The following is a 17,405-nucleotide window of genomic DNA, read 5'->3' on the forward strand; positions in this document are numbered from 1 at the left end:
GAGACACTGGAGCAGGACAAAGGAGCAAGCGAGGAAAATGCACAGAGGGAAGATGAGTGATGGGGGAGCAGCTCAGCAGGAAGGGACCTGGGGTTGCCGGTGCCAGCAGGCTCAGCTTGAGCAAATCACACTTAGGTTGCATTAACACAGCATGGCCACGTGGTCAAAAGAGGTGACTCTCCAACTACAGTCAGTGTTGGAGCAGCCTTGCCTTGAATATTGTGTGTAGTTCTGAGCTGTGTAACACAAAAAGGATATAAAGATACTTGAAAGCGTCCACTGGAGGCAAGACAACTGGCAACAAGGCTGGAGGAGAGGCTGAGAACACTCAGGTTGCCCAGCCTGGAGAAGGCTGAGAGGCTGAGAGAGACCTCACTGCTCCCTGCAGTGGTCAAACTAGATGGCTGGAGTAGATGATCTTTGCAGGTCCCTTCCAACTGACCTGTTCTAAGTGCTACTTTCAGCTTCCCTACTAACTATTTTAAGAGAACCTGGATGTTGATGCTGAAAAGTAACATCAAAATGGCTGATAAATGGTAAATGGCAAATGCAGTATAACTAGCTGGAAGAAAAAGGGAGGAACCCAGGGACTGTTTGTTCTTCTCAGGAATATTAGCTGTTTTAAAGTAAAGCAGTGAAGTGCTCACACTTTATGCCATGCCCAAAGGACTACCTCTCGTAAGTGTAATCTTTTTTTCAGCTTGTATTGTAAACAGGTCAGTATCTATCTGCCACTAACTTTAGTTTTATTTCATCTTCAGAATTATTATTTGTATATTTGCTTTTACAATCTATTCCAGAATGCCTCACTACACTTTCATCTTTTAAAGTGCTTTGCCACAAGGAAAGCAAGAATAGGAGCTATTTCCCCTTGCTTTATATATTACATTATTCCCTATACAAGCTCTTGTTCTGTAGATGTAATTGGTAGTTTATCAGAAAAATCACCACCACCACTTCCAAAGACATAAAAAGGCCATGAAGTCTTCACTACTGAAAAGCCTTCCCAAAGTGTACCGTAAGGACAACCAAGTTTAACTAAATTTTATTTTATGAAAGTGCTGAAAAATGTTTTCATTACCATCTGGGTTGTTACTTTAATTACCCTTTTAAATGAAATTTAGGAACCAAGCCAGTTTAATTAAGTAACATTTATTTTACATAGAACAATCTCCAAAGAATATTTAAAAAATCTAAATACTGATTTTATTGCATTTATTTTCTTACAAAAAAAAAAAAAAAAAAAAGACAGGCACAATTTATGTATTCAAATACTTCAAACTGAACAGCTGTTTACCGTTCAGATACCCCCATGCCACTCAAAAGGTTGTGAATGTAGAAAATGTCATTTTACACAAGGCAGTAGTGCATTTTATTTAGTAGGAATGAATCAAAATATACTTTTCTGCAGTAAGACATTACTGTCACTTTAAAGTTACCTATAAAAATTTTTGAATTGCACAATAAGTTTTCTTTCAATTGACAACTGCCAGAAAATAGGCTTAGTATGTAACTAAATATTTGTGCAAGCTATCCCCTAAAAACAAATCAGGATTTCTTTTGGTAAATACTTGAAAGTCTAAAACAAACTATATTATATATCTGAGGTCATTTAGAAATGTTTTTAACAGGAAGAGGCATATATATTCAACTAAAATCAATTTCTGTCTACTTAATATCCACAAGAGCTGAGTGTCCTAAACAATATTTTGATTGGAAGGTACCAACACCAATGAGATCTGGATGTGTTGAAAATATTCTATTTCCTATTTTTCTGCTTGACTATCAATGATGCAAAGGCACTGTGTACATTCCTCTGAATATTTGGTGTTATAGTTTTTTTTAAAGTTAAAAAGCATCCACTGACAAATTTCAGATGTTTAAAAGCAAGAAAAAAAAAATACTGAGTAGACTTCCCACTGATGGATGTAGTCCATGGTATCTGAAGATGCTCATTTTCCGTAGAACTTCTTATTCAGCAGGAATATGAGCAAGTTAACATTCACTTTAGCTTTGTCAAACATTTTCATTACAGCCACACCTTCATACTGCATCTGAAGCAAATCCTGTAATCATAAATAAAATCATTATCCTTTGCTTGAATCCATACCTCACAATAACCAGATTGAGTCTGTTTCATCATGTAATAACTATCATAAGCTCCTGGTCCTCCACAACTTAAACAATTACAAAGCAACTAGTAGGTAGGTATGCAAAACACTGCATGTTCTCTAGATCCCTAATTATAGGCCATTAGTAACAGCAAACTAAAATAAGATTGTTTCCCTTGTATTTTATTTCTCTTGGCTTTTACTCCTTCCACTGAAGTAATATGGCATTTAGTTTGATATTCACTCTGGCATATACATTATCTCTAGTCCAAACCCAGCATCCTACACAAGTTATATAATTATTCCCTACTTGACCTGTCTTCTTGACCTGTCTGTTGATCGAACAATTCATGGACATATTAGAACTCTGAAATCCTTCCTATTTAGAGCAAATGCAACCGTTGCTATAGAGCACAGTGAGAAAATTCTACCTGGAAATGAAGCTGCACTTTTTCCATCTCAACACCCAGAAATTTTGCTTTGATTTCAAAGTCACCCACTTCTTCTCCAGGTGTGATATCAAACATCACGTTCTTAAACCTTGAATCAAAACATAAGAGTCATTGAGTACGTATGCTGTGCAGTTTTAAAATACTTCAGAATCAGTCAAGAGGAAAATCTGCAGAATAGAAAAAAAATTCACCAGAAGCATCAGTGTGTAAGAACAGCTTTGTCTCCTTCCCAGCAGCAGCAGCAAGAGCCACTGGACCTCAGCTCAGATACTGGAGGACTGTCAGAAATGCTGTCTTAAACTCTGCTGCCAGCACTAGTCCATCTATCACTTTGCCATTAGTTAAGCAGCAAGGTGTGAGGAACCACACTGCAAATTAAATGATCCAGCTTAGAAATCTTCATAGCCAGCTGGCCTGTAAATGTGAGCTCTGTAAGCTGGAACTATAACCATGGTAGCACTTATTTACAGACACTGCAAAGAAGAGACCCGTACAAAACCTCACTCCTATGAACAGGAAAGATGGTCATAGCTCAGACCACAGAGAACAGGCAAGGTAAGCCATCACCCCTATTCATTTTACCATAGTCGGGAAACACACCCTATGTGGTATTTACTCAATGATATGAAAGCGCTTGGTCAGTAAGTAAAAAAATAAGTGCTACAACTGCTTAATAGATCAGTTATTTAGCTGTGGACATGCTGCCTAACTTGTACACATCTCATCTAAGCTAATGCCAAAACCCACTTAATTCCAGTATTTTACTAAGGTAATGCAGCAAGGTGCAAGGGAAAAAAGCGAGTTATGAGAATTAGACTGCATGTTTCCTCCAAATGTTAAAATCTGGAGGTATTTTAGATGCAGTGCAGAAAGAGGAAAATACTTCTAGCGAAAGCGAGACTCCTTAAGGAGACGTGGATTAGAAAATGCTTATTTTGTGCCACACTTACTGGTTGGTTTGAAGATCTTCAATTTCTAGGATAACACCCTTTTCATGCAGCCTAGCAGCAGTGTACTTTAATGATGCCTGCTTCAGTTTCTTGCTGCCCTTCACTTCCTCTTTTCCATCCAGTTTAATTGACCTCCTTGAATTTCTAGGAGAGAACAAGAAAAATGGCTTGTGATTAATCTACCAGCACAAAGTTTTGTATTTGATACTTGAGCTACTCTTCTAGCTTTATTTTTCCTTTGTTCATTGCCCTCCTTAGTTGCTATTAATGAACTAAACTAATATTCAGACGAAGTCTGAGAATTCAGGGGAGTTTTATACACTTCACAAGTAGAATAACATTTTTCATAATCATTTTGAAAGAATATTTGCTAGTTCTTATTTGAACTTCATTGTGAAATGCAAACCCAATCTAAAAGAGTCCACAGTCATCACTTAAAAGCAGCAGTCTGGAAGCATACAGTAATGAGCATTGAATAAAGTTGGCCATTAAAGTTAATTTTTGGATCTCCGACGTATGCACTGAGAAAACTCCTGCTCATGTCTATCCGTTGGAAAGAAAACTTTCTACCTGCCCTCCTTCCTTATAGAACGTGTAGAAATATAAAGAGACAAGAAGAATCTACTCACTTTCTTGTTAAGTTGTCTAAACAAGTTTTTATATAGGTGTTGTAGTAATTAATTTGTTCTTCATAAAATGCTGTCTTGGAGTTAAGTGCATTCAAAGTCTGCTGGAGTTTCACCAGTTCAGCTTTTCGGTGATGTCTGTATCTTCTTTGATTCCGGATATCCTAAAATAGAGGATTCAGATTTGTTATGCAGTAGGATTATTAACTTGATATTTAGGAAAAAGTCACTAGTATTAAGCACTACAGTTTATGAGACTGAATGGAAGATAATCACATTGCTACTCTGGCTTTCCAGTGATGGGAAATCACATAATTTTCCACTTCTGGGTAAATCAAGCTATTAGACAACAGGTGGAAGGCAGATCAGATGGATGGTTCCGAGCTCTCTGCTTCCTGCAGTGCAGGATTACTGCAGCCTCCGCAAACACTGGTGCCTCAAAACCCAACAGAGCCACTGGAGCTTCCAGCTGGAAAGCGAGCCTTGCAGATGTCGGCATTAAGGCCCACACCAAACACCAGCCTTGTCTCTTCTGTGTGTAAGCCTGTATCTGCTTGCTCATGGTGACTGGGGGTAGCTGAAGCTAAGTGAATGCAAGCTGTGGTGTCTTGAACTCTGCTACCATTTCCAAAGCACTGCACTAACAGTCTGGAGCATCCAAATAAGAATCAAATCTTAATTCACCGATGATCTAAATGAAAGATAGTACTCTACTGCATAACTACCTGAACTGGATAATGTGCAGCTGTAGCAATTGTTATCCTGACTTGATTATCTCTTAATATCTCTGTCTAGACTGGATTGAACCTAGATGCCTAAAATCCATCCATATACAAAGAGCACATTCCATTTACCTTCGCAATCTCATTTATAATTTCTTGGTACTTTGTTGCTGAAGAGACTAATCCCGCTTGTTCCAAAGTCCGGAGATTTCTCTGAATTTTCCTTTTCTTTTGTTCTATTGGTAGCTGTCCATCTTCAAAAATAGACTGACTGCGCTTCATTTTCTCTGGAGTTTTGGAATCTAAAATGGCACGTTTTTCCACAAGTTTCGAGTGCTCAGATTCCTGGGTAGAACAAAGTCCAGAATAGTTACTTTCCAATTCAGTGTAACAGTTAAATATCCAGATGCACTGAGTTCTCAGTGGGGATTACTAAGGACTGAGGCACAGTCTTTATTCCTCTGTTCTTACCAAGTGGTTTGTACATGCTCACCTTGCTATCCATATCTGAAGTAACTAATCACAGTAGACACAAATTTCAATTAACTCAAGCACATTTGAAATCAGCTAGAAGACTCAGTAGCTTAGTTGTGTGATGACTCACATGCACACACTGAGGTAAGCTAAGATTTGCACGCTCAGAATCAGTATCTCCAGGGGACATCTACAACTGGGAGCTCTTCCCACTCAGTTCCTCCTCAGTGCATAGCAGCAGTTCCCAGGCCTGTGTTTGCTTATGTTGCTTAAGAAAATATACTAGGCAGCAGAGAACTTAAGATTCCAAAGTTCACAAGAGAAAATAAGAACTAGCAGAAGGATACACCTCAGGCTATTTGATAATAATATAGCATAAGAAAGAAGAGGCCATGTTTACAAAGCATTTAAAGGATTACAAAAGCTATTGTTGCTGTATTAGATTAAAAAAAAAAAAAACACAAACAACCATTAAATTTTGCTATGTTCCCCCAAAGCTGTTACCATACACAGACTGAAAGACAATTTGAAGTCTTGCATTTTAAACACTCTAGAGCTAAGAAGTTTAAAAATGGACAACAATTTCTTTGTTATAGTGACATGAAAAGCTGTCAGAAATCTGTCAGGTCTTTCAAATAGCTAAATAAAATAATTTTCTTCCCTATTCAGATACAACGCAGCACTCACCTGTTGTGCAGTGGCTGTTGTTTCTAATATTTCTGGGAGTGTATCCCCTGGCTGTGTTCGTATCATATCCACAATAAGTCTTTTGGTCCTTTTAAAAAGGATACATGGATATTAGGAAACAGTTGTCAAAGGATCATCACTGCATTCAATTTATCAAACAGTAAAACTAGCAAGCATGTCCTTTAGAATTGGTAATGCTTAGTTTCTTGTATTTCAGGTCTTCCACTGACAACTGAACATCTGACTTCTGCACAGTCAAGAAGAGAAATAAGCACATACTTTTCTCTCTTTCACTTTAGAAAACACTTCACCGCTTAGCATAGCAAAACAGCAGCCTACGTGAGTAGTTTAATTATGATCATGACATAACAGGAGGAAGAAACGTCATATTTCCGTAGTCTGGACTAGGCAGGTACGTTAAGGATCACGTTTACTAAATGAAGTGGAAGAGCACTCAAAGCTGCTGAACGTCTGAAGGAGTTGTGCTGTTGACATAGTGCACTGACGCACACTTCGGATGTTTCTCCAGTGACTGCACATGGAGCTCGTCCTCACCAAAAGAAGGGAAGCTGTTGCACCCTGATATGTAAACCAGTTCTTTTTTGGTAGAAGCTTATCTATAATACTTCAAGAAAAGTCCTGCCACATAACTGTGTTATTCAGAGGATGCTATTACAAATGAGATACAGCTCATTGTCCTTAGGAGTTAACAGAAACCTGAAGATGAAAGGTTTCTGAGTAAAATATTTAAGCATGACTAAGGCTTCTTGTGATAAAACCTCAAGTTTACATGGGTAAATGACCATTTTAAAAAGAGGTGGAGTTTTTCGTTGTGTTCGTCAAGATTGGTAGTTCTGACAAATATGTAATGGGTGGGGTGGGATAAAAGATGACTGCATACCATTGTGTACAACACTACAAAAAACGCTGACTACTTGAGTTTGACTTGAGCTTCCACAGAGGGAGCAGCAGGGTGGGAATAACTGACAGCACAGGCAGACCCCAGCCTCACTCCTCCTGTGCCGGGAAGGTAAGCTAGTATACCAGGAAGCTCCTTTGCACCTTGAAGTCTTCTAGACGGTAGTAACTATAAATCATTGGTCTTGCCACAGATGCCTTAACAAAGCCATTTAAGAATAAACACATTGATATTTCTCTGGAAGGAGGTGAGACTAAGGATAGAAGTAAAGGAGAAACGCATCCCATTGTTCAATTAGCCACAGGATATTAAATAAGCTAATGCTTATTCAGGGCAATTTTAAATAATTTTGAAAAAGGGGTGCCAATAAGTGATAACAAATGCTTTTATGAAAAGATTTTGACTTTATGGGTCATCTCAGCACCCATTTCTTAGCTGCTGACTGAATAGAATAAACATCATTTCCTTTCCCTGCATGAAAGCACGCACTATTCATACAGAAGTGACAGCCACATCCTGTTCCAGTGGCTGATGGCTGTAGATCAGGTTTCATTTGTGGGGGAGGAGAGGACAGTAATACTGTCCACCCCTACACATCTGAATAGATTTTCACCTCAAGTTTCCTAAGGCTATGATGTTTTAAAGCAGAATTAGTTTAGAACTTCCCGGAGAAGTACTCGCTAGTTGGGATAATGGTCCAATCATGGTCCAAAATACAAATGGCAGTAAAGCTTATGGAAAGACAAACGTTCTGGAAGAACTGACAGTTTCTCTGACTTATTCAAAAGTCTGAGTACATCTGAACACAAATTAGCTTTTGAAAACTCAAAAACACATTTAAGCAAGGAAGAAACTTACATTATTACTTTTTAAGAATATATACTTTTGAGCAAAACTTACTTTATCATCAGGCTTTTGAGGTCCTGATCTTCGCCTTCTCGTAACTCGTATTTGCTCGTTAGAGACAATGAAATCTCTGTTTTTGCAAGCTGATTCAGTGTGCTTTCCCTGTTAGGGTCATTGGGATCAACAGACCCTTCCCCTGCAAGGAAACATCTTTCACTTCAGTTTGCCAACTTTCCCATGTGTCAGTGAATCAGACAAAACAACAACACAGACAGATCACTGTGTTGTCAGAAGTTTAAATAGCATGCCCATTCCTACCATTCATAGCAGCTTTTTGCTTTTTGAACTTTAAACAAACAAAACTGTAAGCCATCTACTACTAAGCCTGCATAGGATATTTTGGAATCGCCTCCAATTCTTCTGTTTCTGTGTACTGCTCTGCAAGAGACTCACGCTTCTTTTAAATAATACAAACAATTTAGCATCCCTTGTCCTAACAGGCACACAACAGTGAAAAACACAATAATAGCTATTCACTTGGAGGCTGACACTACCTGTGATGTTATAACTTCTTTCTGCACTTGAAGGAAGACAGTTCACATCCTAATACAATTACGGCGAATTAAATGTCAGCCACATTTATTGCTTACAACTTTATAACGGATTTGTGTTCTTTTAAAACTTCATTTTTATCTGGATAATTAAGTCTGAGAATTAAAAACTGCCATTTAAATTCTCTGTTATTCTGCGACTAAGAATAAATCTTAAGGTCAGGTTATTAAAAATATCATTTTTTGTCTGCAATTTGAGCATAAATTGACAACTTTTAGGAGCACTAGCATCATATATATATATACACACACACACCTTAAAGATGAATAAATATATATATATATAAATATATATATATAGTATATATAATATATATATATATACATATATGAAGTAATTCATGTTTATATGAATTTATGTACTATATGTACTATATGTATATATATAACGTAATTCATCTTTAAGGTCAATATTGAAATTACAAGCAGTGCATATAGCAACAATGCTGTCAAACAGAGCTGGATGCACTGACTCTGAACAGCACTGCGCTTAGTTCCATTATTAGAAGGCTCACCTATAGCAAATGATGTCACAAGAAGCTTTCAGTGCACAATTCTATAGGAAATGAAGAGGCTGGTAACATGAGAAAGATGCGAGTTTGTGTCCCTTGCAGTAATTAAATCTACTCCCCGTCTAATCCTACCCCAGAGTGATATTAACCATGAAGATGAATAATGGCCTACCAAGGAAAGACTCCACATCAGGAACAGGTCCCAGCCCTTCCAGCAATTCGTTCAGCAGGTCATTTGGCTCAGTGGCAATGGCATCCTGGTGTTCTAGTAGTAGCTATAAACAAAAGAAAATGAAGCCACAGACTGAAAAACATACCTTGTCTTTATACTTGTATATAAATCTGGGGACTATATGCTAAAATACCAGACCCACAGTGATCGGGATTATGGAGGACTCAAGGTGAGTGGGAAGCAGAGGGAAGGATGCTCAGTTCTAGACAGTAAGTTTAGAATTGTTCCTGATGTAAAGCAGTCATTTCCAGTGCTGAATATCACAGCTGAGGACAAAGAAGTTTAATATATGCCTTCGCAGTTAATAAAGTGTAATAAACGGCAGTGACTCAAGTAAAGCATTTCAGTGTTGCATCCTGAACTGAGCATGTAGAGGGATGAAGATGGGGTCAGTGATGCACAGGAAGATGACTTACACCATCCCAGGTTTCTAAGTCTCTTAAGTACTGCAAACTACAGTCAGTCAGAAGTTGTTAGTTACCATAACCTTACTGACAACTAAAAAGCCCAATCCCAGCATTTCCATCTTACATACAAAACAGTTAAGTGAGAATTATGGGCCTGTAAATTAATTTTTCCATTCTGAAGTGCAGCAACTGCACCACACTGTACATAACATTGATTATATTGTGAGAATTGCTGAGAAACATTGGTCATACCAGATGAAACTCCAACATAAATAATGCTATTCAAGCACAGAATGACAAATACTTCCACAGAACAGATTATTTGGTGCAGAGGCGAGAGACATACAGAGAGATGCAAATAAAGCGGACAAATCCAACAGATCCCTCATTCCAGCTACATTCTATGGAGTTATGCAAGCAAAACAAATGTTAAGCGAGCGTCACCAGGGGCAGCTGAATGACATATGACAAAAGATGGGATGTTTATTCAATTCCTGTTACTCAAACTAACATTTTGAGCTGCAATACACAAAGTTGAATTAACATTCAAGGGGAAGGTACAGTGGGAGAAGATGAGGGCATATAGGAAGTTTGGTGGAAGAGGTGGCACTGGTCATCTCTGCTAGAGTTACTACATTAAGAGAATGTGTATTATTCAGACTGGATTACTTGCTTTCTCTAGGCATACAGCTGTGTATAGTGGTCATGTTTGACGTCATTGATCTCCTTGATCTCCTTTGTTTAGTGTCCTTTAAATTATTTCACATTTTGTATTTTGTGAACAAATATAAAATAGCATAGTAACAATTAATCACTTATGGTTCTATAGACATAGTAGAGATGAAACAGCTTCACTAGAAGAAGTGAAAAAAAACCCACAAAGAAAAACCACCAGAGATGATTTTAGCAATCCAGGCTATTAATTTGCAGTTGAATAAAGCCAATCTGCACTGTGGTATATTGGAAGCATTCTGTTTTTTCTGTAGTCTTCCAGACAAAGTTACGGGGAGGTTCTCCATGGTTCTTGACCATGCCTTCCCATCTCCCTCTTTTTTTTTTAAGCTAGAAAATGAATAATGTTACCCCCCCCCCCCAGCTTTATGAGTACCATGTGGCAGACATTTAACTTACACCCTAATGAGTCATACTACAGACTGCAGTTAATCTGTTCTTTACCCAGCACAAAGAACTGACAGGAAGCCACAGCTTCAGTCCATTCTCAATCAGACATGTGCATCTGCTTCCAACACAACAAATGATGTATGAGTCATAAAATGCACTGAGTTTTCCTATTTTCCCAGAGGAACTTCTTCAAATTAGGCTCACTGTCTTAACCAAGAAGAGGAAGTATATTTGTAAATATAGGTTAGCAATGCCACACTTGATGAAGACAAAAATGTTCCCCACATCATACAATGTTATATTCTCATCATCATTCAAGATAATGAGTGGAAGCAGTCTTCTAGGAAAAGGGAAATCTAATACTTAATTCTATACTGTTTCAGGGACCAAAGAAATTATTTCAAAAGAAAGAAGAACAGACTTTACACTTTCCTCAGAGACAGTTTGTCACCATTATTCACAGTCGATACAGTTCAGGTCTCCTGATAAGTGTATTCACTTACCGAATGGGTATTGATAATTTCTTCAATAGAGATATATATGACAGGTTTGCTGAGGGTCACCATATCAGAATATTCATCGATATTGAATTTCTCCTCTGGCTCAGGAACATCACATGCTGCCTGAAAAAAATTCCTAAGAAAAAAAAATGAGATAAATAATGGAGAACAATGAATAATTGTTTCCCTTCTTTAATTAGGCTGTATAAAAAACACAATTAAGTCTTCAACAGGTATTATATCTCTATTCTAATCTGCAATCCGCAGTTTATGTTGATGCAGAAATATACTGTCCCTGACAGATTCTTTCAAACGCTAATGATGACTTCCTCTACTGCTGTTGCAATGTTATTTTCAATGTTAGATTTTTATCCTTACTCAGCAAGAAGTGATAAACTGGCATTTTTAAAATGTTTATAGAGATCTGAATTCAATGCTTTAAAAGTTATGTCTTAAGTTTCCACAGAAATAACTTCTATTTGAAGTAAGCCCAGGAGACTTAGGTTTGTAAGAAGTTGGCTTCATTAGAAGAGAGATTCTTCCTCATGTAGTAATCAAAGGGCCAACTCGCATACATTCCCTCCTTCATTAACTTTTGTTATTCTTGCTATTACTTTCTATCCTATTCTTCATGTTTTTGACATGCGCTTAAATAGCATCTTCAATAAATAAAATGACTAAGCTGCATAAATACCCTTGTGTTCATGGCTGGTCTCTAGAGGAAGCCTATTATATATACAACAGTGCATCTGTTTTCATTAAAGATGGATGGTAAAGACAGATGTTACAAAAATGGGCTTGTCACAAGACAGAAGAGTACTGCAAGATAATAACAGCAGCCACCACAAAAAATGGGTCATAATCCCAACAAATGCGTGTCCCTGAGCGTAACAAAACACACCTTCCTAGGACAGTATAAAGATGGAAGAATAACATTTCTTCATAAAAATGAAAGACTAACAATGAAAAAAAGCAACTCTTTCATCTTAAGTCTTTTTGCCAGAAAAAAACTTTCAGCTCTGGCGGAGGAATGTACTGTTTCTATATTTGAGGCAATCTGACCGCAGCCAAATCAGCAGAGCTGATCAGTGGTCCACATAATACTCAAATAGAAATACAACATGCTACTACTTCAACTTCTGTCTCCAGTGATACATTCTCTCAATTTTAACTTTGAGCAGGGCAGATCAATGTATTTTTATTTATTTATTTAAGAATTTACATGAACTAGTTAGTCTGCCTTACTCATTCTCGAAGAGCGTTCTCACTGTAGCACTGTACAGCTATTTGTGAGAGCTTTCCATACCTGAACTTCTGGTATGTCTGTGAGAGGTAAGTGTTCATAGATGACAGATGTTCACTCTCTCCTTCAAAGAGTTTGTTAGAAGCAGCGTGCTGAAGGACTTTTGCCACACAGCCCAGATTCCTCCTCTGGTCAGGGTGTATCTGGCCCCCGGCCGTCATATCAATTATATCAAAACCATCAGGAGCAACAATGGCAGGGTTCATGTAGCGATAGTACAGCAGGTTTCCAACAATCTAAGAAGATTAAGAGAACTTCACTTTACATACAATAATTACAATTTACAAAACTTTGCAAGTCATTTTTGACTTGGACCATATGAACTGGTGGTAGAAAATGATGAGAAAAGACTCCTGGGATGTACATGTTACCTGGGTGGCCAACTGAAAAGAGTCTGTGGTGTTTTATACAACGCAGTCACAGTAATGGGCACTACACCATTACAGAGTAATTAAAAAACAAGCACGCATACTTCCATGTCAAACCAATCACTTTCTTGTGCAAGCTCTTCCAAAAATAGTAAGCAGCTACATAAAGATACCAGAATAACCAGAAATAGAACTGCTTGATTTAATTTAGAATATTTCTATTAAAGACAATCATCTGGTTTTGATTGTCAGCAACCTATCAGACATGCTTTGAAGTCTTCTAATTAATATTCCAACTAGTGCCAGAAACCAAGACTATTTATAGTCTGTTATTTTTAAACATCGGAGTAAAAGAATGAGTAAAATACTCAGTTTAAAACAGCTCTTAGATGTCTATTAAACTATTATGGATGAGAAAAGTTAAATGCTCACTTCACCACAAATTTTTCCAACACTTAAACAAGCATCCAAATAACACTCACTTAACACAAAAGGTCTAGTCCACTGAAGTACTAAAAGACATATTAACACAGGAATGGAATCCATCTTTTGACTTAACAACTCCTCAAAGATCACTTGTGCATCCTTAAGTTCAGCCCTTACATTCATTGGATTTAGCCAACGGGAAAAGAAAAAAAGTCATATTCCAAACTTTTGATCTTCCTTGAATTGGAAAATTTTGCCTTTTAAAGAATCTCCCAACATCAGTAATGGACCTGTACAATCGCGTTTCACTTTGGTATTGCTGTCTTTATACAAGACAGTGTAACACACTGAATTGAACGCATACAGACATATACAACTGTCCTTTCATACACACTTTGGTCGGTCCATCTCCATAGGTTCATTCTCTGGAGTGCTACAAACAGTTATATTAACTGGCAAGGGATCCCTTGTTTCTAATCCCCTTAAAGAGACTAGAGAACAGGTTTTCCAAAACTGGACTCTATAGCAATCCTCCAATGGTTTGTATCATGCAGATGGCTATTTCAGATCACTCCTGGTTGCAGAAACAGGCACATCTTTTCCTTCTGCAGTTAGCCTCAGGTTATGTGTAGTCACCTGCAGAACCTCCAGCTTACACAGCATTCACAGATGGATGCCTTATGTTCATTTTCTACTTATTTCCTAAGCTGAGCAATGCTTTAACCTGTATTGCTGAAGTAACAGCTGGAATTACTTGAGAAATGCTGCCTGCAACATTTTCCAAAGCACTGCTGGAGTACAGAAGCAGAATTAATTTTTTAGCTGAGGAATCTGAAGTATTCAAAATGGGCACTAAGAATTTTATTTATTTATAAAGACACTTCCTTCTGGAAAGATAACAGGAAACTCCAATTGAAATGAATATCTTGCAATTTCAGAACAATTTAATTGAACACTAATAAAAGCAAAATTGAAAATTCTATTTATTGAAATGCAAGTAGCTCTAATTTGAAAGTTTCCAGTCTCAATTGGCTGTTGGCTCATGAAGCAAGTTTCCTGAGGCCCTCTAGAGAGGCACCATGACAATGACAGCCTAGGGGTGGTCACTATGCCAGTACTGTGCTCATCACTCACGCTTCTCAGCTTAAGTCTCATTTACGCTTCTACAACCATCTTAAATGAGTATAATTCAATGAAAGGATCTAGCAATAATTTGTTGTGAGAGCTCTTCCTCTGTCTCTAACTTACAAGCTTTTTCTTCCTGTTTATGACTTTAAATATGCTAAGCTCAGGGAAGAAAAAAAGAAAAAGATCAAGACCACGGTGTTTTTCATGAAAGGATTGCTGGTGGGGTAGAAAACAAAAAAGGTAAGTCACAAATTCCAACCTTCTAAGAAGTATTATTGAGTTGGCTTTCCAAAAGAGGTTGCACACTGTCGCTAGGAATTGCTCAGGACCCAGATTAAGAAAGCTAGGTTGTAGCAACAGAATTCCCTTCTCTTCCACTACCCTGTCACAACCTATGCAATATCAGATTCTTTCAACAAAGATTGGTGTTCTCAGTTCCTTAGAATGATAATATCAAATAACAATCCCCTTTGGCATTAAAAGAACATGCTGTTGGCAGTTTGCCCTTGGAAATCTACCTTTAGTAGTTCATCTTCAGTTGCATCTGGGAATTTCTCATGGAGTGAGCTCTTCAGAACTTTGGCTATATATCTCATTCCATAACTACATGTGGAACAGAACAGACGAAAAGTAGAACAATGAAAAGACTTTCGTGAAACAAATAAATCGTATTAGTAACCCAAGTTATTGGCTCTTTCTTCAGCCACTTAAAACACAAAATGAGACAACAATAGAAAATACAGGAAGTTTCAAGACATTCAAGACCAAAGCAGAGCTGAAGTGGGGAAACCACTCCCTCTACTGGGAATGTCATTTGAGAAGCACATCTCAAGCCATATAATTGGAAAGTATCACCATTGCTGAAGTCTGCACGAAGCTTCACTGCTCACATGAACAGAAGCTGGCAGAGACCTCACTCAGCACTTACGGCATCATATTGAGAGATGAGAATATAGATGTGAGAACTTTGTCAGTTACAGCTCGCAAACTCTGAATCGATGATTCCAGTTTATTGACAACTTCTGTGTGCGTTAATGCTTGCTCTGTAGTAACATCATATGGCAATTTACTGTGAAACAAACAGACATTAAACCATGCTAAATATATTCGAGAATGAACATTTTTCTTTTTACTTCATAGGGACCATCAGCGAACACAAAAGAGAGGCTTGACAAATACAGCTGAAGTTTGCAAAGTAACAAACATTACAGGTGCCTCAGCTGTTCTTGGAGGGAGAATTCAATTTGTGTGGGAGCGGAGATCATCTGCCTTTCCCCTACAGGGGTTTTGTAAGTCCTAATCTATAGTACCTCAGAAAGAAGGACTTTACTACTAAATTACAATAACATTTGGGTAAATCTTTTCATGGCACGGTTAAATAGACACAAAGATGAATTTTGTGACTTCTGAAGTTAATGACCAGGGAAACGATCCTTTTGTTGTTCAGATCAGCTTAAAGTACAGTATTACCAGCACTTCTTCCCAAGAAAACTTCTCATTGTGCTTCCAAAAGATGCAGGAAGTATGAATATAAACACTGTTTGCCAGAGAAGGAAAGAGGGAACTGAAATGAGGGATCCCTCAGGTATTCAGGAGATGGTATATTTATCTTCCCCGCTCACCTGGCCTCACCAGTCTGCATTTCTAACTGGTTTACCCATGACTTGTACACATCCACGGGACTAGTGTTGATTATGAGGGACTTATCATCCATGATCTCTTTCACCACTGGTGCCAGGAGCTGGCGCAGAGTGTTCTGTCCACGAGCACCTCGGTTGAAGCTGACAACCATCTTAATGACAGTAGGGTTTCCAGTGACAATGTCCTGTATCTGGTCTACCTTAGAGCTGTATCAACAACAGAACAGTTATTAGATCTTATGCATGCAGTTATCTATGTTATCTATGCTTGCATGTTGAAACATTTATGCTGTTTGCTTCATATAATTTTGTCCAACGGAACAATCTAACAGTTACTCTCTGAATGCTAATGTGAGTTAATGCATGTGCCTGGAACAGAGCATAGTAAGTGACCAGTAAAATATCTATTCCGATCCGAAATACATGTGAAATGCAAGGTTTCATTTTCTTGCCACCAACTCTGCATTTTCAGAACATACATTTACTTTCCTCACCCTTAATCTCCTAATCACAAAAGTAAGAAGCCTTAGCATTTACTTTTTCAAGTGACTCTATAAAAAATATTCTCCACCACAGAAAGAATTTCTTTTTTAAACTGGAAATAGCTTAAGTTACATATATACATGGTTTTACAGCAACTGAAAAAATTAACCAAATTACTATTATTCAGGCAGGACAAATAAACTGAACTGTTTGTAATATAACTGAAATTTTGTAGTAAAAGCACATACTTTATCTCCTCTTCTAAAGCAGTTTTAAAAAGTTTGAGAAGCAGATATTCTTCTCGTTGGTTGGATGCATAATTGTAGAGAGTGAAGATGACTGTATCCATAAATTTGGTTGATTTGTTTTGAGGCATCTGGAAAATCAGCTTCGCCAGATACATGGGATTAGTCTACAAAAAACAAACAAATTATCTGAACACTATTTTCCAAGACAAACCACCCCCACAGAGGCTATCTGTCCTGGGAAGATCTAATCTTCTAGAAAACTTTAGGTGAGATGAGATTAACAAAAAGAACATAAGAACAGATGTATTACATACACTATCATCTGTTGAGTAGACAGCTTCCCTTTCACCACATGCAACAAAGGGTAAAAGTAACAGTAACGCATATGGACTAAAAGATATATGGAAGAAACTATTTCTTTGGTTTCAGTACGACCTAGTTACTCACAAATTAAACGGCATTATGTCTTGCACAGTTTATGGATAGCAAGGATTTTCTCAGTTTCAGGAAATACTCAAAGCTGGAGACAGTATTTTACAGTGGTCTATTATACTACAATCCAGTGGAAATCTTTTTGCATTGTTTACTTTTGTAAACATTAGAATAAAGTAAGCAGCACTCATGTTTTTATTTAGCAA

General features: G+C 37.7%; 1 protein-coding gene across 8 annotated transcripts in view; it reads right to left on the bottom strand.

Moving 5' to 3' along the window:
- Positions 1–1,136: 1,136 nt before the first annotated feature.
- IQGAP2 (IQ motif containing GTPase activating protein 2) overlaps positions 1,137–17,405 on the bottom strand; it is a 116,118-nt gene continuing 99,849 nt past the window's right edge. For 7 of the 8 annotated variants that reach the window (XM_015277326.4, XM_015277323.4, XM_015277321.4 and 4 more), the window contains 14 exons: positions 16,768–16,931; positions 16,019–16,243; positions 15,325–15,465; positions 14,915–14,999; positions 12,478–12,710; positions 11,175–11,307; positions 9,083–9,185; positions 7,842–7,983; positions 6,023–6,110; positions 4,994–5,206; positions 4,143–4,303; positions 3,514–3,657; positions 2,543–2,651; positions 1,137–2,066 (listed from right to left, as the gene is read on the bottom strand). In XM_015277326.4, coding sequence (XP_015132812.1) covers positions 1,953–2,066; positions 2,543–2,651; positions 3,514–3,657; positions 4,143–4,303; positions 4,994–5,206; positions 6,023–6,110; positions 7,842–7,983; positions 9,083–9,185; positions 11,175–11,307; positions 12,478–12,710; positions 14,915–14,999; positions 15,325–15,465; positions 16,019–16,243; positions 16,768–16,931 — 2,055 coding nt within the window. In that variant the 3' untranslated portion in view covers positions 1,137–1,952. 8 annotated transcript variants of the gene reach the window in all.

Source organism: Gallus gallus, chromosome Z, assembly GCF_016699485.2.
Source record: "Gallus gallus isolate bGalGal1 chromosome Z, bGalGal1.mat.broiler.GRCg7b, whole genome shotgun sequence".
Taxonomy (NCBI): domain Eukaryota; kingdom Metazoa; phylum Chordata; class Aves; order Galliformes; family Phasianidae; genus Gallus; species Gallus gallus.